Genomic DNA, 25,551 nt, shown 5'->3' on the forward strand with positions numbered 1-25,551 from the left:
GGCGGCGGCGACGACGATAAAGCACCCGCTACAACCACAAATGACCGCGAGGACGACATAGAAGAAATTCTGCTAAGTGCAGGTGTCTCCGTCTATGTGTTTACCTGCATTCGTGCATTTACATGAAGTAAGATCAAAGCAATATGGGAGAAGAGAACCAGACAGTGAAAAAGACAGACAGAAAGTCATATCGACAAGCTGCGACTGCCATGTTGCTTCTGCAACAAATACCGAGCTCCTCTGTAGCCGTTAGCCCCCACTTGTGATTGAGTGTGAGTGTGTGCTCATATGCGTAGACCCCACTCTGTGTTGCCTCTGTGGCGTGTTCGAATGATGCTGGGTTGTCAGCCCCTCTATGTGCATACGCAGGGGCTGGCTGTATAGTGTAGTATGTACTAGTGGAGCGAGATTTGGCCGGCAGAAATAGCAACGTTCAATGCATTCAGCAGAAGCAGACATTACAACAAATGTCGGTGGTTTGCCTATCCGTGCTGTTCGGGTCTTCTTGCTAGTAGTGGCGGCGGCGGCGGCGGCGGCGGCGGCGGCGGCGGCGGCGGCGATGGTTCGATGGCGGTGACATAATCAAACTGACTTCCCAATACTTCCCGGTGAATGAATTGTGTCTACTTTATTTTCGTCTCCTTTTTTTTGAAATTCTTCTTTTCATTTATCTAAGCGCAATTCACGACTCATTCACCTACCTCGAAAAGGGACGGAGGCTACGGTAATAACAATTGGGGTTTTCTAGTCAGTTTCTGCGTTGGCACGTGCGGAAGGGAGAACGACTACAGACTCGCTTCTGTGTAGTAAAAAAGGTAAGGGGACGTATCTTCAAGACTGACGTCATTAAGCATCTATTACAGAGATCATATCAATGGAGAAAAATGATGCCCCATCAGCATGGAGCATTGTGTTTTCTTCACCTTCACGCTTAAAGTTAATACCGATGTTTCAATGTAAATGATATTGATCAACTATTGAGCAAAACTACCGATTGGCCCACGGGCCATTACATTAAAAAGGCTCATTTTGTATACTATAATGCTTACATGGTATGGAGTATCTATTTCCTTTCAAAATAATAAAGGCTACATAAAGCCGATGTCTTATAGTCGCGGTTGGACAAGATAAATTCAAATAGAATTATCTATTTTATCAATCAAATAGTAATATGACAGAATGGAGATGGCGTTCCTCGCGGATATTTAACAAGCCATTCAAAATTCGGCATATCTTCGAACGTTTTAGAGTGGGGATTTCATACTCATGTCGCAAGGGCAGGTATAGCCACCTTCTGCTCGTGAACCCAAATTCAATTTCGTTTCCATCAAGTGAGAACTAGTTTTGCTTCCGATTCGTGCAAGAGACACTGTGAAGGGAATATACTGCTATTGCAGTGGACGCAAAACATGGGGAAAGCTCGTGGCATTTTACGCAGTTAAAATGTTTGCCTGATACTGCAGTGGCCCAGCTCAGGGGCATATCTAATCTTGGATTGGTGGAAACATTTATTTGGAGGAAACGGGCCTCTAATGCAATACCAAAAGCAGCCCCGGACGTAAAACTGGGAACGTTCATTTTTTTTTTCTTAAGACCGATGTGTTTATCAGATGTCAGTGCTCAACTACGCCGATTTCTTAGTATTTACTACTGAAATTTTAAATCGAACCGCTTAAAAGTATACCAATGATCTCAGGTAGTGAAATACTCACCATAAAAAATTGAATTTTTTCCTTTTAAGCAATTATTTTTTTGGGGTGAATGCCCAACTCAAAACGCATCATAACCTGTGGGGCAAGTAATCTAACACTATGAAATGGCGTGCTTAATCAGATAGATAGATAGATGGCTTGATTACTTAACAAACGCCAATCGAAAATTTTAATTCAGTATCTTGTTGCCAAATTATTATAGCTTTTATCGTTTTATTCCTCTTCCAATACGGCTCTGTCGCGCCGTTTTATCGATAAATTATATAAATGAGTTATTACCAATATCAGTTTATAAAAAAAACGTATGAAGCACATCTCTCCGCTCTAGCCTACACACGGACGGCACATCTGACTATCAACAGTTCTGTGAATTTAATTTTTATGAAATAGACCCTTTTGGACGAACCCTCCTATTGTTGAAGGAGTGAACATTGGAAGCCTGGCCAGGAAATAGACTCGTGGGACGCATGCCCTATTTCAAAAAAACTTTCTAACCTCTGAGTGGTTTAGAGGATGAAGTAAAGTTGATGGGCTATTTTTACGTCTATACGACATCTGGCGATTGAAAAAACCGAATCTCGAAAAGCGAAAATTATCGGTGCGCTTTTGCAAACCGATCGCGCCGTCCATTCGGACACACACACACATGGGCGAGCCTACACCAAAACAATGGTGCGCAATAGACGAACAGCGGTAGCCATAACAACAACGGGATAAAGAAGAACGATGCGCAAGACCGTTTTACATCTTTTCTTTTCGACTATTCTCTGTTTGTTTGCTTGCCTGCCTCTCTTCTTTCGCTTTTTTATCACTCACGCTTTTGTTCCTCACGTGCTTCTTCCCACTTTTTAGACTGCTTGTTCTTTTTCTGCCTTTGTTGCTGCTGCTGCTGCTGCTGCTGCTCTTCTTGTTCCGACAAATTTTAATGTCTGTGCAATGGTAACCAGCTGTTCAGGTGGACGTCCGTTTTTTGCAGACAACAGAAAAACATTCAAAGTTTAAAATGAACTTTAAGTGACGGCGACCGAAGACTAAACGGCGTATGACCGGGTTGATGAACCTGACTTCTCAAAACAACGTCAACAATAACAACACTACACTAATAGCCATTGTAGCAGTTATGGAGCAAAAGACCAGTTAGCCTCAGTGGAACCTTGTGGCGTTCAACTTCATTTCCCCCTGCGGCGGCTCAACTTCTTCTTCAGGGAACGTTAAACGTATGGACAAAGGAGCAGAACGTTTTAAAACTACCGCTGCAGGCCGTCTGACCATGTTGCAGCTGCCAGATGAGACCCCTCTTCCTCCCAGAGCCCATCTCAAGCAACGACTTAAAACAGATAATCATTACATGAATTTAAGATAACTTAGTTAGAAAACGATAAATAGATCCGAACGACAACAATGTCGTCACTCGCGAGTGTTTCTCGTCCTTTGTGTTCAAAATCCAACCGTGTCTATAGCAGTTTTACCGTTCTTAGCCGTAATACTCCGGCCTTATGCGCGAAAAGATCGGCTATGTCCTTGATAGCTCCTGGAGTGGCTTAGTTGTTGCAGTAAAATTCAGTGCTCCTGTTCAAACCGAGTCCTTGAGTAGTAACATAAAGGCACGTAATCATGTTTTTAAGCGGTACGTTATTGCAGTGGAGCAGTGTAACCTATCTAATGAACGCGACGTGCGTATATCCTATTTAGCAACACTTTAGGTGACAATGGTTACGATTGAAACATGACAAATTAAGAACATCGACAAACAATCGATATGATAAGACTGTCGTAATCAAACAGTGAATTTCTGCCTGAGGTACTAACAGAGTAAGTAAGATTCAGTGAAGACTTGGCTGCCGACGCTAAAGGCAAATTCCTGTGAAGTGTACAGCTTGCAGCAAGGGTTTTACTCGAACGGGGGCTTCTGACAAACCCCACCGGACGATTGCAAATGACGCAGGTAGTTTGCGTATTTGACATCAAGCGGTCTCTACACGCCCTGTTCATTCCTTCTCGCCGCAGGCATCGTAGATCGGACGGTAAACAGGTTGATCTGAACTGGATGGAAAACTATGGTGTTTTTGAGCCAATGATTGGGACGTCGTAACTTAGATGTTGCTTTATTGCGTTACATGGGACAAATATGATGGATTATCCATGCAAATTTACTAAGTTCTGCACTTATTTATGGAAATTAATAAACGTCGCCAGTGGGGAGTTTCGCTTTCCTCGTCACCTGTTCATCGTGAGGAAGAGAAAGTATCTGACGGCATCTAAGGTCTTAATAGAATATGACGGTCGATTTCGGTCGAGCCACCTTGCACAATGTCAAAGTTCCTCATACTGGTTAGGAGCAGAGTCAATTAAGCTCAGCGCAAAAACTGACTCAAATATGCATGAAGTCTGTGGAGTGGAGACGAAAATCCACTCTGAAACAAAGCTTCTATATGCACGAGAGTGAGGCCGCTTCGAAAAAAGACAAATATTATTGAAACTAATAAGAAATCTGGATAACAACCTACGCACACTTAACTAATCAATATGCTTTTCTAATACTGCCGATGCGCTATTATGTTTTTCAACGCAGCAGATAGAAAAGAATGAAAAGCATCTGTCACATGAACAGGATAATATTTTATTACAGAGAATGAGGCCGTACGTTGATTACAGAGCATTCATTGTATCATTCGAGCTTCGTTTCTGTAACACTATATATATATTGTTGTTTTCAACTGAAGTATTCAAAGGTTATCATCAGAAGCTGTTTAACTTTAATTACTTCTTTCTTGATTTAATCGCATCTGTCCATAAAGTATTAGCTACTTCGGAAGGCAATGGTGCTTTTTATATACTGTCACGAGATCAGAAAATTTTGTTTTTGCCTTAGACGGCAAAGGCAACTATGTCAAGTGGCGAGAAATAACATTCTCGACACTGCTCGTTCATTTTTCCGTGTATGTAAAGCGTTACGGCTCGTAACGGATATGAGGCGTACTATAGATTCCCATTAGCTAGAAGTTTTGAAACATTGCGATTGTCCAAATTAGGCGAGGATTGTTTTGCGCCACTTCTCGATGAGTATTATTGCTGGGTACAGAGTTTGCCCTTCTTAGGTCCTGACCTAATCCTGAACTACGGGAAATAAATATCCTGGCCGTCTTGCATCCGTCTTTGACGTTTGAAATAAAGCAGATGTTCTAGCAGATCGTTCTTCGGAGCCCAAAACAAAGGCGATTTCGTGAAGATCTGAACGACGAGAAACGCTTGCCATATAACGCTTGGTTAACAACGAATGAAAAATCAAAATAAAAAGAAGAAGCAGCAAATAAATGTAAAGCACGATTACGTTCCAGACAACCTATTTAGCATCTAATGTATACTCGCATGGCGTAGTTGGACTATAGCAAGAGGCTCACCCTCTGGCGAATCGGATGAAACAGGGTTTTCTGACTTCGCAGACTGATTCTGCTAACGGCACCGTCATCCGTTGCAATGTTAGCTACGACGTAAAATGCGTTGACAAAAATCTTCCCTAACTCTTTCTAGGCCTTCGTCTTAACAAGTTGGTGACGCCATCATTGGAGGTCGTTGTAGAATAGACGTCTCCGGTACAGGAACGTTTAAAGTGCGCTAGTACACGGAATGGATTCTTAACACCAATGTCTGATGCCTTGAAAGCCAAATACTAAAATTTGTTTTTCGCTGGGCTCGATGCCTCGGCGACGGCTTTTTCGAGAGCTCAGAAAGCAGCGTTTGTTATTTATCGGACGTTTCTTATCTATATTATTATTATTATTATTATGATCGTTCGGCCTAGTCGCTTATCAGGCGTCAACCCTGACATCGTAGCAGGAGCTGTTCGTAATATTAATTTATATGTTTGTCCCGGGATATCAGGAGACGTTTAGGAATTTTCATTCCAAATAGGGCGGCTGTAGTGCTAGCGAGAGCCTTGTCGGGCGGCAGGCTACAGCATTGAGAGAGGCTTCTTTTTTGCGAACAAATAGCACTGAATTCTACAAGCAATGCCAGTGGATGCTTAGAGAGAGTACAACATCTGTGTGATATGGAAGGTAAATGCAGTCCTTGGCCAACTTGTGAGAGTGTGGGGGGGGGGGGGGGGGGGAACAGAAGCTGTTTTTTTTTGATGCCAGAGCTTTTCAGTTGGTCAAAAAGAATACGCAGAGCGTACGCCTGTCAGTGAAAACCGTCAAGTACGATTATATCATCTAAAAAATACCCGTCGATACTTGAATCACAGACACATTTCGATTGAATACCTGCAACGGTTGACTTGAGGGGAAACATGAAATGATACACAAAGTGGCATGTGGAATAATTTCAGCTGGCGCAAAGACAGCGCTCGCGGGATCACTGAACCCTGATTAGAAAGTTATACTAAAGAGCTCAAAAAACAATAGATAAGGTCAGCAGTGTCCTACTTTATTCGCTTACTATTCGTCCATCGACTCTGCGTTCTGCAAGATGAAGACCATATAAAGGATCTTTAGAAGGCAGAATTTTCTTTATACTGTGTAGGAATGAATTGAATAAAATAGCATTCATAGTACACTATAATGTTTTATGTAATTTTTAAAAACTTCGGTTGCTAACACTTTGGACCCAACCAGCAAAGCTTAGAGTATCATTGTCTTTTTGTTATTACGTAATACCAAGGTTCCTCATCGGAAGTATACATTAATAAATGCATATTTTCAAAAAGCAATCCTGATTTACGCTTTGACGGTCTAGAGCGTACCTCTACACAGGCAATCCACTAGTCTTATTTCAATTCCGCTTCGTTCGGTATTGTCAAATTATTTTGATATTACTTTACTATTTCTTTCCGTGGTATTTTCTACATTTTATTTGGTCGCAGGCACAGTATCGTTCCAATGACTGGTTCGTCACATAAATTCACTTGACTCAATTGATTTGATACCCAGTTGTGGCTCCTTTACTCTACTACTACTCCTTTACTCCTACTTTACTTTGTGGAGCCCACGACGTCCTCCCCTCGCGCAACTTGTTCCCTAATTTTTTTTTGCAGAGCTCTGCTTCCACTAAAGTGAATGTGTGTTGTCGCTTAATACACGTGGTCACATCGCATGAACATACACAGAAGCACCGTGTGTCGGGAACCGCTGACCGCTAACAGTTCCGCTCTGGCTGATTTCCGTCACTGGCGTCGCCTGGGGATCTCACGACGACGACGACGGCGGCGTCATCGCTTGGTCTGACATTTTTCGGAGGAACGAACGAATAAATAGATGGATGCGCACACAAACATTTACAAACGCCAACACAATGCCATACCAAGCGGGGTAGCACCGGCGCACTTTATACAAACTCCGTGTCAAGCATCGACAATGAATAACAGTTTGCGCGTTGCGAAAGCACTAACTCTCGTACGAAAAGCCATCCCTGTTATTCCTGTCATCAAGTAAAACAGTTCGAACAAGGTTCGATTGAGAAAAAAATATAGGTTTTCGTATGGTCATATGCGTTTGCAAAATCTACGTACTCGTATATTTCTTAGCTCACTCAATCGCCGACTAGATCACTAGTGCTTAGACCAAATAGCCAAATCTATTTGGATCGCTGGGTAAAACATTCTTTGCGGCCCAGGTATTGGTAAGGTATTGGTAAATTGGTAATGAGAAATACATAGCTTGGGCCGCACACGAGTAGTTGTGAAGCCCTCACCGTTCTCATGTCGCATGCTTAACAAGGCTTGCCGATTTATGTAGCTTTGGCAGGGTTTTTTTTTTTCTGGCTTCTAGACACTTACACTAGGAATTACTATGCTACTTGTATGTTCTATGCCTGGGGACATGGCATTCCACTTCTGGATAAGGAAATGGGCATCATTGCCTTGGCGTATAGCACATTTTCCCGTATTTATTGCAGCCTCGTTGCTGTGATGGCTGCCTTAGAAATCGAACGGTAATATTAGTGATGTTTGTTTTCCTGTCACGTTATGCTGGTATCAGAGGTTCAATGAACCTTGATCTTTATTTGTTGCCACCAATGTAAGCCTTTACGGCTTAAAAAATGCGTCTCTTTTTTTGGCATAAGACATTATATCACTACTGAAGCACATATACCTAAAGAGGAAACAAACACGTTAAATTCAGGAAAAGTCAATACTAGTCAATGGTACTTTGGCGCGGGTTAGGTTATTTATTCCCTTCAATACTTCGTTGACATACAAGCTTTCTGACAATATACTAAAATGCTTTTTACCATTTTTAAACATTTATTATTCTCGTATCTTCTACAACCGTATTACATACTGATATTAAGGCCGTAATACAATTAATGGCGCTTCGACTCCAAAAAAAAAGACCGATGCTTTTCTGTTGAAGAATCGCTGGTGCACTGCGGCGTTATTTTAAAACCGTTGTGTAAGATGGGGGATCTAAGTGATCAGCCAGTTGAATTTCGGGTAGAGTTTTTGCCATCTTCTCGTCGTGCTCGGTGCAACACAGAAGGCTCTAGTCGGGAGAAGCACAGAGAAACGCTATACTGTACTGCTTGCAGAAGTCAAGACGGAAACTGATGTTCTACCAAAAGTTCGTGTACATTTGAAATTCTTGGTCCAAGCTTACTCGACGTTTACAGCCAGGAGGTTTCCACTACGAGAAGTGGATAACAATACATAAAACAGAAGTCACTTGCAAGCGTCAAATAGAAGAAACTGACTGCCACCAGCGCCACCTAGAAAGGCGCTGGGTCTTTTTGTCCTTCCTTCCCTTGCCGTTGCGGTTCATCGTCGCTGGCGTCGACTAAAGCGCAAAGAAGATCGAAAGAGCTATAAAAGACGGTACACAAGTGAACGACCGATAGGCGACAAACGGACTATCGGTCCATTTATATATGTTGACTGTCCTCTCCGCCAGATTTGATCAGAAAACGAACAGGTTGACTAGTCAGCTAATGTTGTCCGCATAGCAGACGGTAACGTAGAAGAAGCAAGAGCAATAGACCAACTAATATAGAGTGCTATAGTGGTTAATTTGTCAATATCTATTAGAACAAACGGAAGGCTCTGGCGACCATTTTGGCTGTTTTGTGACAAGTCCTGTTAAACTTGTTCGAAGAATAATAAGTAAGGAAAGAAAAGAGAGGACGCCGACGAACTTCAAGTTGTCGAATTGTCCATGCTAAGTAGTGGCAGCCATTCAGCGAACGCCACATAGAACAACAACGTCAATGGCAGAAACACAATTTGGAACTGGGTTATTTGCCTTTAGACTTGATGCTGTCATCTGGCAAATGACCACATACAGTCTTGTCGTTGTCGCCGACATGTCTTGGCAGAATTTTATGCTATTGACATTCACGTCCATGAAAGAATATTAACGCAGCAAGATTGTAGAGTAACGTTACAAATGCGGGCAGTACGAATACTAGCGTTGCCGCTGCTACGGCTGATCTTAAGAGTTGCGTCCTCTGATATTCATGCGCCATGGCCCGATTGATGAGATAAAAACGGTGCACACGATTCTCTGATTGCTTCATACACTCGGCACTACATGACTCTATCAGCAGTCAATAGAGTGCTACGGCGTCTATTCTTTTCAATGTCTCTTGCAATCGGCGCGCATGTTTTGGGAAGCTCTAATGATAGTTTTTAACTGGGCCAATAATATACAACAGCCTGTCGAGCATTTGAGCTTGCTACAGAATTGAGATCCTTGAAGACAGAGAAGAACAAGAAGCCGCAGTTTCCTGCTGGAGTGTTGACCGCATTCGGAATGTCTTTCTATTCGTCGTCCACAGAACTTCGCTTCAACGCTCAGGACAAAGGCAATATATATTTTGCTTTGTATTAATGGAAGCAAGCGGCATGGCAAATGAGCAGATTCGAGATCCTTCTACTTCTTATCATCTAGTTACAGTGGGATAGGTGATCTCTGAAGTTACTTCAAATGCTTCTTCTTTTTTGCGGATGTATGTGTGCGTAAGAATACAATCGGCGCGTGTTTCTCTAGCTGCAGTAGATAGTCAAACACGGCCTTTTGTTTTCCGTGTTTGCGGTTTCATCTGTCGTTCAGTGGAGCTGTCCAGGCCTGCAATACTTTCTTTCTGTACTGTAGGAAACTGCCTTTAGCGTTCTTGGCAGGATACTTTGACAGAGTGTCAGGCTCTCCGCTTGCTACTAGGGCAATAACTGTTGTTTTTACTTTAGCATTACTCCGGTAGCGGCAGGCAGTGCAGCACCATTACGCAATTAAACACTGAAAGCGTCCTTTTTCGCCGCTTCTGTCGAGGCGACGATACTCCAAGGATGATTGTGATAATGATGGAAAGTTATCCCGCACCTGAGATTCCGAATTCTGAACGTAGCAGGCGAACAGTGGCAATGATAAAGCCAACGAACTGCTACTACCGCAATTCAAACAGTAGCGGTGAGGGCGGATATGAGTAGCGGTAGCTTCAACGACGCCGTCGTCGTTCGAGCCGCCAACCAACTCTTTACAGAAGGCTCGAATAACCAACCATCTATTGTCGCCGACTATAGCGAATCAGTAATATCAGCGGGTGAACAGTATAAAGCTCTTGGCACACGCTGGTACCTTTTATTTTTCACGTCTGACTCTGCTGTGCACAGATGCTTTTTGCGAAGTCGTTACGCTCTGTAGAAGTTGCGTATCTATGCCACAGGGCGCAAGAAGGGGACGGCCAACGAAATATGCGGCCATTCCTATTTTTAAACTCTACCTAGCCTTTAATTGGTCATATTTGGCCACGGAAATGCAATAAGGTGCCTGTCTGATATAAGATAAATAGGTGATATTTTGGCATCTACATTTCTCAGAGGATAGCGATTATAAGGCACAGACACAGTACGCAAGACGAAAACGATAGCACAACGCTGTCCAGAAGCACTTATTTGCTTCCCGTCTGCTCCAGGTAACTGAAATAGGATTTTACAATCTCATCTTGAAATCACTGTGATGAAAAACCCCGATCTTGTAAGGTCTGTCATTTATTGTCCGATTATGTCATTTTTTACATACACTGTATAATGTCTCCTGTACGTATGTGGCACCCATTTCGGGGAACAGGAGCTTTGATAAGGACTAAAGTCGCATTCTAAACCAGCTTTTAACCTAAATAACGTGGCATGGGCAAAGGGGTCTAACAGCTCTAAACACAAGGTAGTAATGAACAGCCCGTTTTTATGCTACGAACCCTTTTAACTTTAGAATCGAATACGAATAGAATTTTAAACTTGTAGGTTATAGCTTTGCTTTATACGGTCTAATATAGTCCCGCAAGCAAAAACTGTTCCTCTATAAGTTGACTTCTGACTAAAATCAACATCTTTCGACGAGCTGATGTTTATTATTTCTAACCGTTCAAATCTCACGGAACATCGTGGTCTAAATGACTGACTGACTGATTGACTGTCTGTCTGTGATGATTAGGCAATGAAATTTTACGAAATGCATAGACGAAAGATGCTGAAAGATATGAACAGCAGGAAAACTTTCAAGTACGCAATCAATATAACCGGAAAAGAACCTTTTTCCTATTGTTTGTTTCCGAGCTCGATGTGATTCAGTATTTATGTGGACACTCGTTCATGTCACGTAACGCCATTACGCGGAGTGTGGTGCTCATCATTTCTTCTGCTTGTGCATATTTCGGCTCCGAGCTGCAGTAACGTTTCTCTCGATGTGATTCTTTCTTGCTTGTTCTTAGCAGCGGGTTCACGGGTACTGCCGCTCATTGGCGGTAGTGGCCACCCACCTTTTCGTGCTGCGACCGCGCTGAAAGTGAGTGAATGATTACGTCAGATCGTTGTCGTAACAGCGTTTCAACGTAGAGTCGGAAGGTCACGGCCACGCAAGGTCGCAACTACTGCCGCTATGGCCACCAAAGGCAGAAGTTGGTCGACCCGCGCTGACAGCTGGCGGCTGTCGATGGCACCAGAAGTAAGCGATGAAAATGAAGGAGACGACGACGATGATAACGCGAGAGGGAAAGCAAGCGCAGAAACAACGACCGCGGTAGCGCCGGCTGAAGTCGTAACAACGACTGCCACACTGAGCATCTCATGTAGAAGAGCATCGAATAATCGTCCAATAATAATGTGGTAAGAACGAAGGCGCCGCTGCGGCTTCGTCGCTTCCGGCAACGCTGCAGTATCATGTTCTGCTGCGGCCGCTGCTACGACAAGTGGCGGTCATCAGTGAAGACTGTTTTGCTGCTCCATGCTTATTGTGATCCTACCTCTGTTGCTGCCTTCAGTATGCCTTCGTGGGTCGCGCGCTTCACTATATGGCTATCAGTAGCTGCACTGTAAAAGAACAGTACGAGAAAAAGCTACCATACAAGAAAGCCGATTACATGCACCATTTCGGCGGGTTAGTGACTGTAATGAAAATAATTGAAAACTGACGTATGTAGCGCTTTCGGCACTGCCCGATTACGAAACAATAACAAAAAGCTATAAACAAACAAACAACAGGAGCTGCGCATCTAAACAGGAATACAGATGTATAAATTAATCCATAATAATTGGACTCAGATTTTATAATCAACGCGATCCAACAATCTACCATTTATAGCAGATTTTCATTATCACAGTTCAGACGCTGTGAAAAGGTGTTTGCTTATGTTAAACTAAATTACGCGTCGTATAGCGACAACGTTCAGCATCTCATGTCAGCGCACGGCGCAGATATGTTCAATCTGGTGGGTCTGATTATGGGTCTGGGCTAGTGGAATGATTGGTGAGCCTATCATTCATCCGTACTGTGACATTTAGAGTAAATGACCCTTTTGACTTAGAGTTACAGTTCGGTCACCGTAGGGCCAAATCTCAAACGCAAGAGCCCAAGATACTCCAATGACTTGACTCTACACTGCGCCGAATGAGAGACTCCGACGTTTTGATGCTTCACGCATCCCCAATAATCGACAAATGATGTCAACTAATGTAACTATAATGATCGCATTGGAGATACTCTGTGAAACAAAACCGAAAGTTTTGTAAACAAACTGCTCTTAGGGCACAAGCGACTTTTCCCTCAGTAGAACGCATTCGTGAACCAAGTCAATATACCATGCATGCTTTCCTTGGGCATCTTTGGTAATTTGTTGAAAATTCGCTAATAAAACAGTAGCCCAAGTCACTTACACCTATTCTATGCTGACCTACTAAAGCTGTTCTTCACATGTACCTTGTGAATATGTTGGAGTTTTTTTTTTAGAGCGTTTTTTTTAGAAGAGAATAACTGTAAAATCTAGAAATTATCCACCAATATACTAGTCTTCAATAATTTCCTTAGTATACATCGCGTACGATCAAACGCATTTCGTATACAATGCGAAATAATTTTCCAAAGGTTTACCTGTTCAACCTATCTCTTCGACAGATAGTCGTGCATTAGTATTCGCGTTGGCCAAACTTGTCTGTGCATCGACAGCTGCTAACAGTATCTAAAATACTAAAAAGCCCGGATCTCACGACTACGTGTCCGGCGTTCCCCTCGCTTAACTACCGAAGCCATAAAATTAATATTGATTAAACGAGCGAGCCGAGAATTAGCAAGCAACATATAATAAGAACTTTTAAAAAATCCGCGAAATATTAGTTCGTCGGTTGGTGACGACACGGCAATAGCTGCTTGATATCTTCACAAATAAATAATTCATCGACCTTCCTTGACCTATGGGGATTTTATCTATCATATCTTTAAGTTCAAGCAAAGTTGTTCTTCTATATTGTAGAGCCTTCCCGGCAATGAAATCACCAGACTCGCCTGAATACTGGATGATGACTCAGTATGGAGGCGATCGTATATTACTTGGAAATCGTTTTCGGTACTCACTGGGTTTCCTACTTTCCATTCTTGATTTTGCTACTGCTATTCTGTCCGCAGCTCCCTAAGCCGAGAACACTTGCCGGCGAAGCCAGCAGCTCCGTTCTGCCCTTTGCGTCTGCTCGATGGCAGCAGACCGGCATCCGTCGTCGTAGTGGTAATGGCGCTACTATTTATCGATCGCTACTCGAGACTGTCCTGCCCAACTACCGATTCATTTTATCGTTTAGTTTAACTGGCTAAATGGGACTTATAAAGTCGGAGAGCTTATCATATCAATGGGCTGGTGGCTCATGATGGGGAGCGTGTTTGCCTGGTGGTGATGCAATCGGTCCTGGCGCTCTCACCGGCCTCATCGATTGATGACTCAAGCTAGCCCTTCGTAACGATTCGAATGATATAATGTCGACAAAAGCTACATTAGTAGAATCGGCAGAGTCGACAACAGTGGCAGTATTAGCGCAATTATTGCTAGCAGTGGACGTCATTGTCATAGTGGAACATATAGAACTGTCAATAGTACGAGCTGTAGTAGGAGGTGCATGTGCCACTAATTGATAGTGTGACTGCGCCGGGCACTTTTTTCGGACGGATAGAAATTTGCTATCGGCAACTGCGACGCTTCAGGTGGATGGATCAAAGTTGAGGACCGAGAAGAATATGCCCTGTTGCCTACCATAACACCCCTTCCTCATGCTGGGTGCTCTAACGGACGCGCAGACTGTTCTTGCTGCTAGCAAAGGGCAAACGGCCTTGCTTATTCCTGCATTCTGCTCGTAAGCATATTTGTATGTAGACAGAAATCCTGAGGTCATACATACCGTACGGGCAGAATAGAAGCGCGCACACGTACATATAGAGGTGAACAAACACATTTTAATACACGCGCACGACCATGCGCACAACCATATGCGGGTGCATATATATATAAACATATAAACTCATGTCTGCGTTTCCTCACACAAAAAAGAGTTTCATTATCGTTGCTGTTACGCTGGTTTGAAATCACTTTCCCTTGGCACGATGTCTATCGAGCGCAAGCCAGATGCATCAGGCAAACGGCCACAGCCGTTGAAGGAGATCCGACGGCCGAACGCGACAACGAGGAGGAGGCGTACAAAGAAGACGGAGACGACGACGACGACGATAATCGTGCGGATCAACGAAAAGAACGAAAACGATTTTGCCCGTGTGCCTTTTCGGAGGCGGCGACGGTTTTGTTAGGTAAGAAGACATTACCAATTTACCAACTAATCAACAAAGCAACAAGGCATCGTTCAATTTACCAACGACCCCATGGCCAGCACCAAACCCCGAACCGCCATTACAACAGCTTCGGCGGCATCAACAGCGACCACGAGGATCTCGTCGCCGTTCGGCTACCGCAACGAGGGAAAGCAAAACACACGAAGAAGTCAGAAAAAAACGAAAATCAGTACGTAGGACGGACGAACCCAACTGATGGATCCGGCCAGCCGCGCCATCTGCGATACAACGACAGAAGCGATAACAGCAGCAATCAAAATCACGACGACAACGATGGACGCGTTAACAACGATTGCGAGAATACTGGAAACTCTATCGACTTTGGCAGAAGTCGTAGCAAAAGCATTTTAGCTACTTTTTCGGCGCCATTGTGATTACTACTCGGCGATTTGCAAATTAAGAAGAAAACATTCTCTTGCTAGTAGAGCGTACTTAATATGTTTGGATTGTTACAGCTAATTATGGGTGAAAGATGCAGATTTTGTTCAAAGTCGACGATTTTTTTTAGGTTTTTATATATATAATCCATGTTCGTACGGTTACATTCGTTAATGCTCCGTCTCTGTATAATTTTCTATTGGGTTGACCTAGCTGGAAAGTGCTGAGCCATCATGAAAAAAACCATTCAACTAGAATCAGAAGAAATGGTGAGGAAATGATTACGTCTTAAAAAGCAATGCGCTAATTTTTGCCCCGCCTATAATATTCATTACATGCGATGGCCGGGCAAATTTAAGCTGCAACCTCGACCCATTACGTAGATTGCCAAAACAATAATTAAACAAATCGGATTTCATCTTGACAAATAACTTATTCACCCTAATAGGGCATGCGGATTATGTTAATTTTTGAGTGAAGTACCTTGGTAGATTAGCACGACAAGAACAAGATCGCCCTACCTTTTCTTATTAGTCAAACGCTTACGGTTTTCACAACTAACGTGAGCGATCGCAAAAACGCAGGCAAAAAGATTTTGTAATCCACAAATGATCTTAACACACAGAAAATTACTGATAAACGTGCGTACCTCTCACCGCACACTAAGTAAAATGAGTTAGTAAACCTCAACCCAAGTACTGATACCGCATTGTTATTTGCCCTCAAAATTGCCACCGCTATAATTACATGAAGCTTTTCAAAAAACGTATCTGTTCGTTATGTCTACATTCGCCCATATCTAACCGGTGCTTTATACCTTTACTGACCCCTCTACGATCGCCACCACTGACATTTCAATTACCATTAACTGAACCCTTCCAGCTTGTTAAATAAGGCTTGCTTTGTTTAGCCAGCTAGGTTACTGATCCGCATTTTAAACGTCTTTGTTCGATGTTATGGCATTGCCACGATGCTCTAAACTGCGTTCTCACAACCCCGAAAACCATTGGCACAATGGTACGCCGCCCAAGCGGGGAGCTGAATCTATCAATGCGTGTACGGATTTGTCTTTTCTGAACGTTCCGCCCATGTAGCTTAGTGGTACTATTCAGCGGAATGCAATAAGCTTGCACGTATACCCGAAGACCATAAACACGTCCGCAAATGTGATCAAATTCACGTCTATATCAATGGCCTTTTCTTATGTTGCGAGACAGAAAAAATCTCGAGGTTAGGTTTTCTCATCTTGTGACCTTTCGGAGAAAATTAGTAGTGGAATATGCTTGTCTGCCACTTTTTACTGCTGGGCCTTGGGAAGTCCCGTAATCACACCAACTATGATTGGAATAATAAAGGCGTAGAAGCCAACGTTAGATATTCCTTTGCTCAATCCAAAAAGTGATTAAGGTATGGCAATGAAGACTAGCGTTGTCGTTGAATAACCAGACTGTGTACTTCCGATTGCCTTACGAATTGTTCTGTGAATCTCTTGAGGATCTCGAGATAGCGGGCTACATTTATTGTTACATTTTCTGCGAGTATACCAAAGTAGAAGATGCCCTCGATATCGATCACATGTACTATTATCACCTTATCTCCGAACATACTCGACACCGCCACCGAATTCGATTTCTCTCAAGGGCATCGCCATTCCCTCATTTGGTCCCTTTCCCGTTGGCAATAGAGATTTAACCGTGCCTCGTTTATAACGACCTTATGCTCCAGGCGGGTGTTTTGCTGACTAAAATTCCTCAAATTGCTAGAGAAATCATACTACACGCACTTCGACGTGGCCCATACGCGGGGGCCCATTTTCTACTCAGTTTCCATGCTTTCAGTGTTTGGATTATAAATCTGTAATAAGTCACATATAAAATGCCAGTTTGTGCCGACACAGCTTTTGGAAACGAAGCCAAGCTTCGTTTCATGAAAAGCATCCTCGATTGCGGTAAGGCGTTTTTGTCGTTCGGGCCCGACATTTGGTTACATTCTCGCTGGTCTTTAATACTCCAGTCTTGCTTTTTGAAATGTTTGTACTATTCATGTATTGTGTGTTCGTCTAGGGCCTCTTCGTCTAATACATTCACTTAGTTTCGATTACCTTCTGTGTAGCGTCAAAGAACGAGTAGTTGAAAGAAAATTTATATACAGTATAGAAATATATTTATACGTTTAATTATTTCATTATAATTGGGACAATTAAAAAATACTAATTATCTTTATGATCAGAGTTGTTGTTCACAAGATCTAGGGTATTATAGTATTTTGAATAGCTCATATTGATAAAGTAATTTGCGACGGTTTATTCTTTACTTTAATAAGTATTTTACTATTAAGGAACGATATCAATCCTTCTAACCTAGACACTATTCAGTGAAATTTTAAACGAACGATTTCCTTTATTTGATTTGTTATTCCATTAGTAGAAACTAATCGAACGCCCTCTGATAAAGCTCGAAGTGAATCAGGAGGTGTAGAATTTGCTATTACTTTTACGGCCCAATATGGCACTACAACAATGGCACGTAAACTTAACCAGTTTCCGTTTTGTGAATCTTTAGAAAACTGGCGCTTTTCGTCTGCTAGGCGAGCCTAATTCAAAAAAGTTGGCCAAATTCGCTTGTGATAAAGCCTGATACATAAGAAGCGCAATTGTATGTTTAGTTAGCTAAGATAGTTTGACATGGCTGGCTTAAAACGAACATCAAACATGCTTAAGGAGGTGTCTACGTAAAATTTCGGTTATATGTTATGCAATGAGTGTTCTTAAAAGCCAGATAATACGTACGCAATGAATTGCTTTAGCCTTTACAGTTACTAGAAATATACCCAAGTAATTATGTATCAACTAATGCTTTGAACGTTACGTTTGCCTGCGCCTTGTCAATGTATGTAGAATTTAGCACCTTTTTTTAGGACTTTGCAATACTGTACAATGCTGTTCTACAATAGAACCGTTATCCTTGGTCTACAGTACTGAATGAACGGTTACTGCGTAAAAGTCAATAACTGGTACTCAACAAAAAATTCAATCAAGTGAACCCCTAGATTAATCAGGCATATCTATTACCAAGCAGCGTATTTGGTCGTCGTTCACTATTACGCGTATGTCATGATAAAGAGGATGAAATAACAGAAGATGCCAGGAAATGATTGGATGACATTGACGACGATTCGTGAGAAATATATGAATCGGCCTGTTCGTGTTAGACCTTCCTCACCTGCTTATAGTTTGCTTCTACAAGGCTCGCCTAGATCACTAGCCGCGCACCGGTCGGTGTTTCGCACTTTCAGGCATAAAAGCAAATGTACGTGTCCTATCAGGTTCGTCTTTGCGGTCCGAACTGATCAGTTTCACTCAAAGAAACAGGTCACTTCTAAAGTTTAAACGACTATCTTGTTACTGAGTCTATTTGACTCTGAATGTGCAAGAGGAGACGGAAGTCTTCAACCAATGATACTTTAAAACGAACGGTGTCACTGCTTTTGGATACTGTAAGGTCATTCTTTTGCACTGGCGGTGTTTACAGTGGGTAAAAGGAATTATGAAATTATCCTAATACTTTTTGGTTTTTCTAGACTTGGCTTTGGTGTCTAAGGTCACTGCGCAGGCTTCCTAGCGCAGCAGGCATTTCTGATCACCACAGATTGCTTACCTGAATGTATGCGGTGTAGCGGAAAAAGCTAGCAAGACAAAACCAAATAAAGGCTTCTCTATTGAGAGCTCTTCCGCAAAATTTATCTGTCCGATCCTCCTGCGTAGACTACAATTTTTTTATATTCCGTCACAGACAATTTTTAGATGAATTAGCAACTAATCAAGTGCTGTTAAAACGATAATCTATGTTAAACAAAGAGGAACTGAACGCAACTATATAGATGTATACGATTTATTCATAGTTGTTTAACGATTACCATTTGCATTGGAGGCAGAACTTCCATGTAATGTAATAGATGTTTGTTTCGCCAGAGTCTGTGCCGTTACCTACCCCCAGAGGTGAAGTGAAGTCACATAACCATGTCTAGCTGGACGTAATTGTTTAGGCAGCAAGCCCCTTTTAATAACTTCGATCTTTTTTATGTGTTTGTAGGTTAGTAATTCGAGTGGCGTTCAACAGGCCAGCACAATTCAGCAATAACGTGCTCAAAACCGCTGCCGGAAGAGGCAGCTCGGGGCGAGGGAGGGGAGTCTCTATTAGACGTCAGAATGGAGAGTATACGGGCGGCGGCCGTCGTGCCGCCGCGGAAACGTCTTCGGACTCTGTCCCCGTCACGGACAATGTCGCCTTCAGACCAAAACGGGTTTCTCATTTCAGTTAGCATTCTCGTCGTTGTGTACTCCATAATAACCACCATCTCGGTTGTAGATTCAGGTAAGCTGTCTAACCGGTAGGGTTAACCACTGTTACAGGAGGAGACGCTGTACCTTACCACTTTTGATTTGCCACATTTTCCTCTCCTGCTGTTTTAGTCGATGTCAAACTGTTTCTAGGGTAAACTCTTGTCTAAGCTATACTAATGCTCAATGACCTTTATTTCTATTATTTTTACTCATATGGTAGATTTCGTTTACGATGTTGACGAAACACACGGAGAACCAACGCATATCCTAATAAATGATGTTGAGATATCATTTATTGGCACAGCCAGTGTAACGTAATTGTTTGTATACACCAACAGCTCCACCGCAGTTACCCTATGACCGTGATCCCGATTCCCTATCGAAACATTGTGCTGACCTCCTTATTTCTGCTGTCATAGCTATCTCGGCCTCTTTATTACCATTAACTGTCAACCACACTGCATGTACCCCATCGATCTCGACTTTGCCAAACGAATTTTGTACGTGTGCAGCTAATCCCGGCCCGTGCACAGTCTGAAACTTGCACATTGTTCAGTTAGAGCCCCTACAATGTTTTCGCATCAACAAAGTGGTTCGTTTAAGCGAATGTTTAGGGACGTTCTTACGATATTCCGCCATGTTAGAAACATATCAATGAATCACGTTAAAATGAAATATGCATGAATTTATCTCAACTCGTCGACGTATACACTGTTTATCTTCAAAAATATGATACTTATTACGATTCAGCTGATTTTTGACTAGATCTACAAGAGTTTACCTACATTAAATAGGATTTCTTAATGTTTTCGGCATACTTTTTCTACTCTAGGCTGTGTACACTGGTGTTAAATATTAAAAGCGCAGAACGAGCAGAGCAACGAATAATGCCGATCCACTCTTTCCTCGTCATTCTATTACCGTACCGCCTGCTAGCGAACTGGCATTACAAAGATCTTCACACCTAGAAACCCGCCTCTTTCAGTAAGAACACACGCTGGAATCACAGATGTTACGGACTTCACGTGTAAATCTGAGGCCAAACTTTTCGACGTCTTTCAACTTTTATCACTATTTTCAGGCGATCATATTCACATAAATTTATCTTAACGGTCGTATGCAAAAACTCCAAACTGCATTGCGACATAATCCAATAGCCGTAGTTGTTTCTTTGATTCGCTCAACACAAGAAAGGAATTGTTTGACATTTATCAGCCGATTTCAAGTGAGCCCATCTATAAGCGACCCGCCCCAGTAGATTGTTGGTGCTTCGCTATATATAACTTGGTTCGTCGCGGCTGTATGACCGCCGCGTAACTTTAGAGGCCATTTCAGTAACTATTTAACGGAGAACACGAACAGTGTGTGAATAGCTGTGGTCTTTGTGTCGATGTCTGCCCGCAGTGGCTTATAGGAGGGCCAACTGTCTAGTGGCAGTAGCGGGAAACAGGATGCGTCCCCGATGTATTGGCTATTAGCTCAGAAAGTTAGTCTGGAACTTCAGTTGGTGTGATTTGCCATCTTGCACCCGCTTTTGCCATCGAAACCTGTGTTTTTTGCTTAGACTTTGCCCGTAGTAATATTTGAAAAGTATCCGTAAATGAATATTTAATTACTTTTATCATCTATTTAATTCTGATTTCAACCAGGCACTTTTATACCTGATGCATACATGTTGTTTCTTAGTGCAAGCCGGCCGGATCATAACGGCTATAACGGTATGTCTGCATGAAATCGGGAAGTTTGTTAGGCTTGAAGAACACGAAGTGGTGTGATTATTTTCGGTCCGGTTTAAACGTCTTAAGCAAGTTTTAGCAAAAAAAAAAAAACGATATAACTACTTAGATAATGTCGTTCATCGCATTTGTGCGAGGTGGTCGGAAGTTGAGCTTTACACGATTTTAACTGCCGCACGGAAATAGAAATAGAATTAATTTAAACAAAGTTGTATTTATGCTTTTATCCAGCTTTAGGTTGTTATTTTATTTACATCAAATTTCAGTATGAATCAATAAGCGGTTGACGTATGCATGATAGATGCAGAACAGTGAATTAGACTAAAAGACCGTACACACATGATCGTATTCTTCTTTTCTGTGAAACTGAGCCGAAGTATGAACTGCCAGTGTTTTGATGGAACCCCCGACGCTTTCGCACTGAGCGACGATAGTGTTTATATCACGTCGGACGTTTTCCAGTTACTTAGTATTATAAGTACGGAGCGTGTAATATTTGTTCTGATCAAATGTAAGTATCCGACAAAAGTTGAAACTAAAAACTAAAATAATTTGCAAAATCACTCGGTCGAATTGAAGATTCTATGGTTGCGAATCTGGCGTCCTGCCCAGTCCGTCACAGTGGCTATCAAAACTGCTCGACAACCGGTACCCCCCATACTTCAATTTTAGTACATCTGTTATCTCTTGTATTTGTCACATCACTGCCATGTGAAGCATGTCGGACGAATACGATGAAGGCTTTGTACACGAAGATTCGGATTGAGACATCCAAACTTATCGATGTGACATTTTAGAATATCCGTTCTGTAACGTGAAGTGGCGTCTGTACAGCTAAAAATACTCTATCACTTGTCGTCTACCGTACGGCCCAATAAACGTCTGTGTTGTTGCCTTCTGAAATCGATGTCAGCGTGGCGCGACGGTACAGATTTGTCAGACGCTCTTCTGTAGCTGATTCGTGGATGACCAGTTTCATCGTGTTGCTAAGTGTCAAGTACGGAAGGCAGATAAAATTCAATTGAAGTAGTGCTAATCATCATTCGAGTGAAAAACATTACCCTAGAAAAGTCGAACGGTGAAGTCTGATGATGTGGCGTCGAATGGGATTGCCCCAACTTTACGTGTGACGTGAACACCTTTTGATGAAGACCAAAATATGACAATGTGTCTATATATATACGTTTAGCCAAGCTGAAATATGTTTATGCTCCTGTAATAGACATCATTTTCCATATATATGGTATACGCTTCACCTGCTCGAAGTAGATGAACAGTCTTTATTTTGCTTTGTATCTATTATTACCGCAATAACTAGCATGACGGTTCAGACGGTAACGCTGGCTGAGTTTTGAGCGAACAGATAAATCTGAGTAACTTTTGACAAGTAGACCCAAATAACGTTTCAACAGTGCATGTGTATTCTACAATGGAGTAAATAATACCGTTAATTGCGACAAGTCTAAACATCGCTACCTTTCAGAGCTGTTTGAGTGTTCGTCAAACATTCTCAAATCTTCTTTTTCTTCAATATTTTAAAGGTTGAGGGAACGAAGAGAGGGGTGGGGGGGGTAATTAATTTCGAACAAGATAACACTGCCTTATTGAATCGTGCTAGCTATGTTACAGATCCATGTTTCTCTAATATAACCTAATCTATGGTAATTAGCGGTTGCGGCTCGAAGCAAATATCTATAGTTAAACCATTTTTGTGGCCCTGTGTTTATGCATTCTTGTTTCATCTATCGTCCATTTGTAAGTCAGATTTAACGTGGTGAAGTAAGCTAAATCGTAAATTGCCTTTTATTCACTATTATGGGACTAGAACAGCCATTGATATAAAAGCGCGAACTTTTAGAACGTCGTTATCTACATAACTTAAACTTATAAACAAAACTTAAACAGAACAGTAATCTGTTCACTATATAACCACAAATAATTTAATCAGCTATTAATCACTAGCACATAGGCCCCTGAAGACATACCGGTTTTTTTTTATAACTCCTATAGGTCTCCCTAGGGGGACGCTAGAGGTTTTATAAGCAGGAGAATGACTATGACATTGCCCTACGGCTTTTGCCCCTTCAACTTGGCTTCCTCGGCGACTCAGCCAGCCAGCCAGCCAGCCAGCTTTTCTTGTGGGCCCATTGGGGCGTGAAAGCTTTCAGGCGGTAAACAACGGACGGTGGTGAAGTGTACGCACCTATCGAAAAGTGCTCGCTTTACGTCGGTTGAATGAATACTTCACAACTCCTCTATATGAATGTGATGATTCAGTGTGAAGTGACCGTGCCGTAACTTCTTTCGGTAGGCTCCTCGATGCTGCTATCCGAAAAATAATACTGCCATAGGCTATGTTAGTTGAGGTTGTAGTGGAAAAGTGAAATCAGCTAGAAGTACCGCACCGACTGATGCGAACGCCCATGGGAAGCCTCGTGAAATGTTGTCAATGACCGATATGAGCGCGTCATTGCGCCCTGTTCCAACTTGTTGCATGATAAGTCATTAGAATGGCTCGGTCAATTCGCAAGCGTTTTCAGAAAATTTTATTTGTATATATAAAGCAAATGGTCGGCTTCCACAGTTGCGCATTTGCGATACGTGAGGTTGAACTCACCCGCCTAGTTCTTCAAATTTCTAGCCGATCTTCAAACACAATGCCTCGGCGGAGGTACCTATCTATCTGTATAACACAACTTTATTATTATCATACTATCGTCGTAAACACGCATACGATAAAAGACATAGACCACCTGTAAAATTCAGCTCGAGACAGTTATTGGTGAAGGGGTCGTCCAACTTCACTACTGCCTTAGTTGCCTCATGACAATTGCATAAAAGGCGTAATGTATCGCCCACATAGGACTTATCGATTGAAAAATCGTTACCAAAAAAAAAAAAAAAAAAAAAAAGTATAAAAGTTATGCTTCTGTCGTAAGAAAGAACGAGAACATGATGTTGTTGAACCATTAGTTGTCCGGAGCATCTTATTCCTTCTATTGCTCTATCATGATCAATGAGCACCTAAATCGTAGCGCATCACCAGGCGAGCTCAAGGAGCAATCACGACCTCTCATTTTGGTGACTACAGTAGAGAAAAACGAAGCGATTAGTGTGAGAAGCGTGCGTATCGTGGCCCTAAAGTTCACTTTGTGCGTCGAGCATGATGGCTCGTATCGGCCGAGTAACGAGCATGTCTTCTTCACTTATTATACCTAGCAAGTATCTCAGCTGATTACAAAATGGAACCAGCCAGTCCCATACCCATCCACCACGTGCATCTAATGCTGGACGTCTTTTTGAATTTAACTGCTTCTAGTAGCCTCTTTCATCAAAGGCCCTCGATGCAAAAGCACTGCAATCTAAACCACAAGGCTAAGCTCCATTGTCTGTAAATTGGAAGCTTTGTCAGAGGTGTCTCTTCAGAGGCTATAGAATAGTGCAGGATGGAGTTTTGTTCAAATCCTGTTAATTTGGGAAAGTCGCAAATCTTATAGGCTTCTTAGCTCGAAAAGATGATCGACACCCGCTTCTTAAAAGCTTTAATTGAGCTCGCCCAGACTATCCAGGCCTTTTGCGTATGACGTCACAAATAATGATAGTGTTTCTAATATCACTCACATAACTAGGCTACGAGATGTCGGATAAGGAGCGGAAAAGATTTTCCGCTAGAACTTTAGCAACGTTTAGTCATAGACTATGGCAGAACAAATCACTTGTAGTAAAAAGAAGACTTCTTAGTGGTAAAAATGGGTTCTCCTATAGATAAGTTCTCCTATTTTAAGAATTTCCAATATTCAAACGTTCACGTTCGAAGCATTAAACACAGCTGCGGTTACGGACAGCTGTAGATTACGGACAGTCTTCAATTGCGAATCGTTCTGCCGTTATATAAACCCTAGAACTCTAAGCACAACAAGTTTTAAACGTGATTTTTACAGATTTTTTGGTATTATGACCACTATCAGCATTCTCAACAAAAGAATACATCTCGGGCAGATGTGTACCATTTAATTTTCGATGCTGCTGCTGCTGCTGCTGCACTACAGCTGGGAAAATCCGTTTTTAACGTCACTGACAAGAATAAATATAAGGCGTTGTTAAGAAGTCGGCCACGGATTATTTTGATGGTCGTTCAGTGTGTATAGATTTGTTGTGCACATATGCTGGTAGAAAACGATATCTTCGTACTAATAAATAACAGAAGAATTTACAAAAAATACATTGTGTTATGAATTACCTATGGATAGTGTAAGTTTTCGAGACAGTTGTAAATACAGATAACTTATCAG

The 25,551-nt window shown here is 42.2% G+C and overlaps 1 protein-coding gene across 1 annotated transcript in view; it reads left to right on the plus strand.

Annotated features, from left to right (window-relative positions):
• Positions 1–25,551, plus strand: part of LOC111264951 (uncharacterized) — a gene marked incomplete at its 3' end in the record, with an annotated part of 47,894 nt that overhangs the window by 7,654 nt on the left and 14,689 nt on the right. Inside the window, 1 exon segment of the mRNA XM_086970259.1 lies at positions 19,273–19,554. Within this exon segment, the coding sequence (XP_086826385.1) occupies positions 19,389–19,554 (166 nt within the window).

Source organism: Varroa jacobsoni, unplaced genomic scaffold, assembly GCF_002532875.2.
Source record: "Varroa jacobsoni isolate VJ856 unplaced genomic scaffold, vjacob_1.0 scaffold_916, whole genome shotgun sequence".
Classification (NCBI taxonomy): domain Eukaryota; kingdom Metazoa; phylum Arthropoda; class Arachnida; order Mesostigmata; family Varroidae; genus Varroa; species Varroa jacobsoni.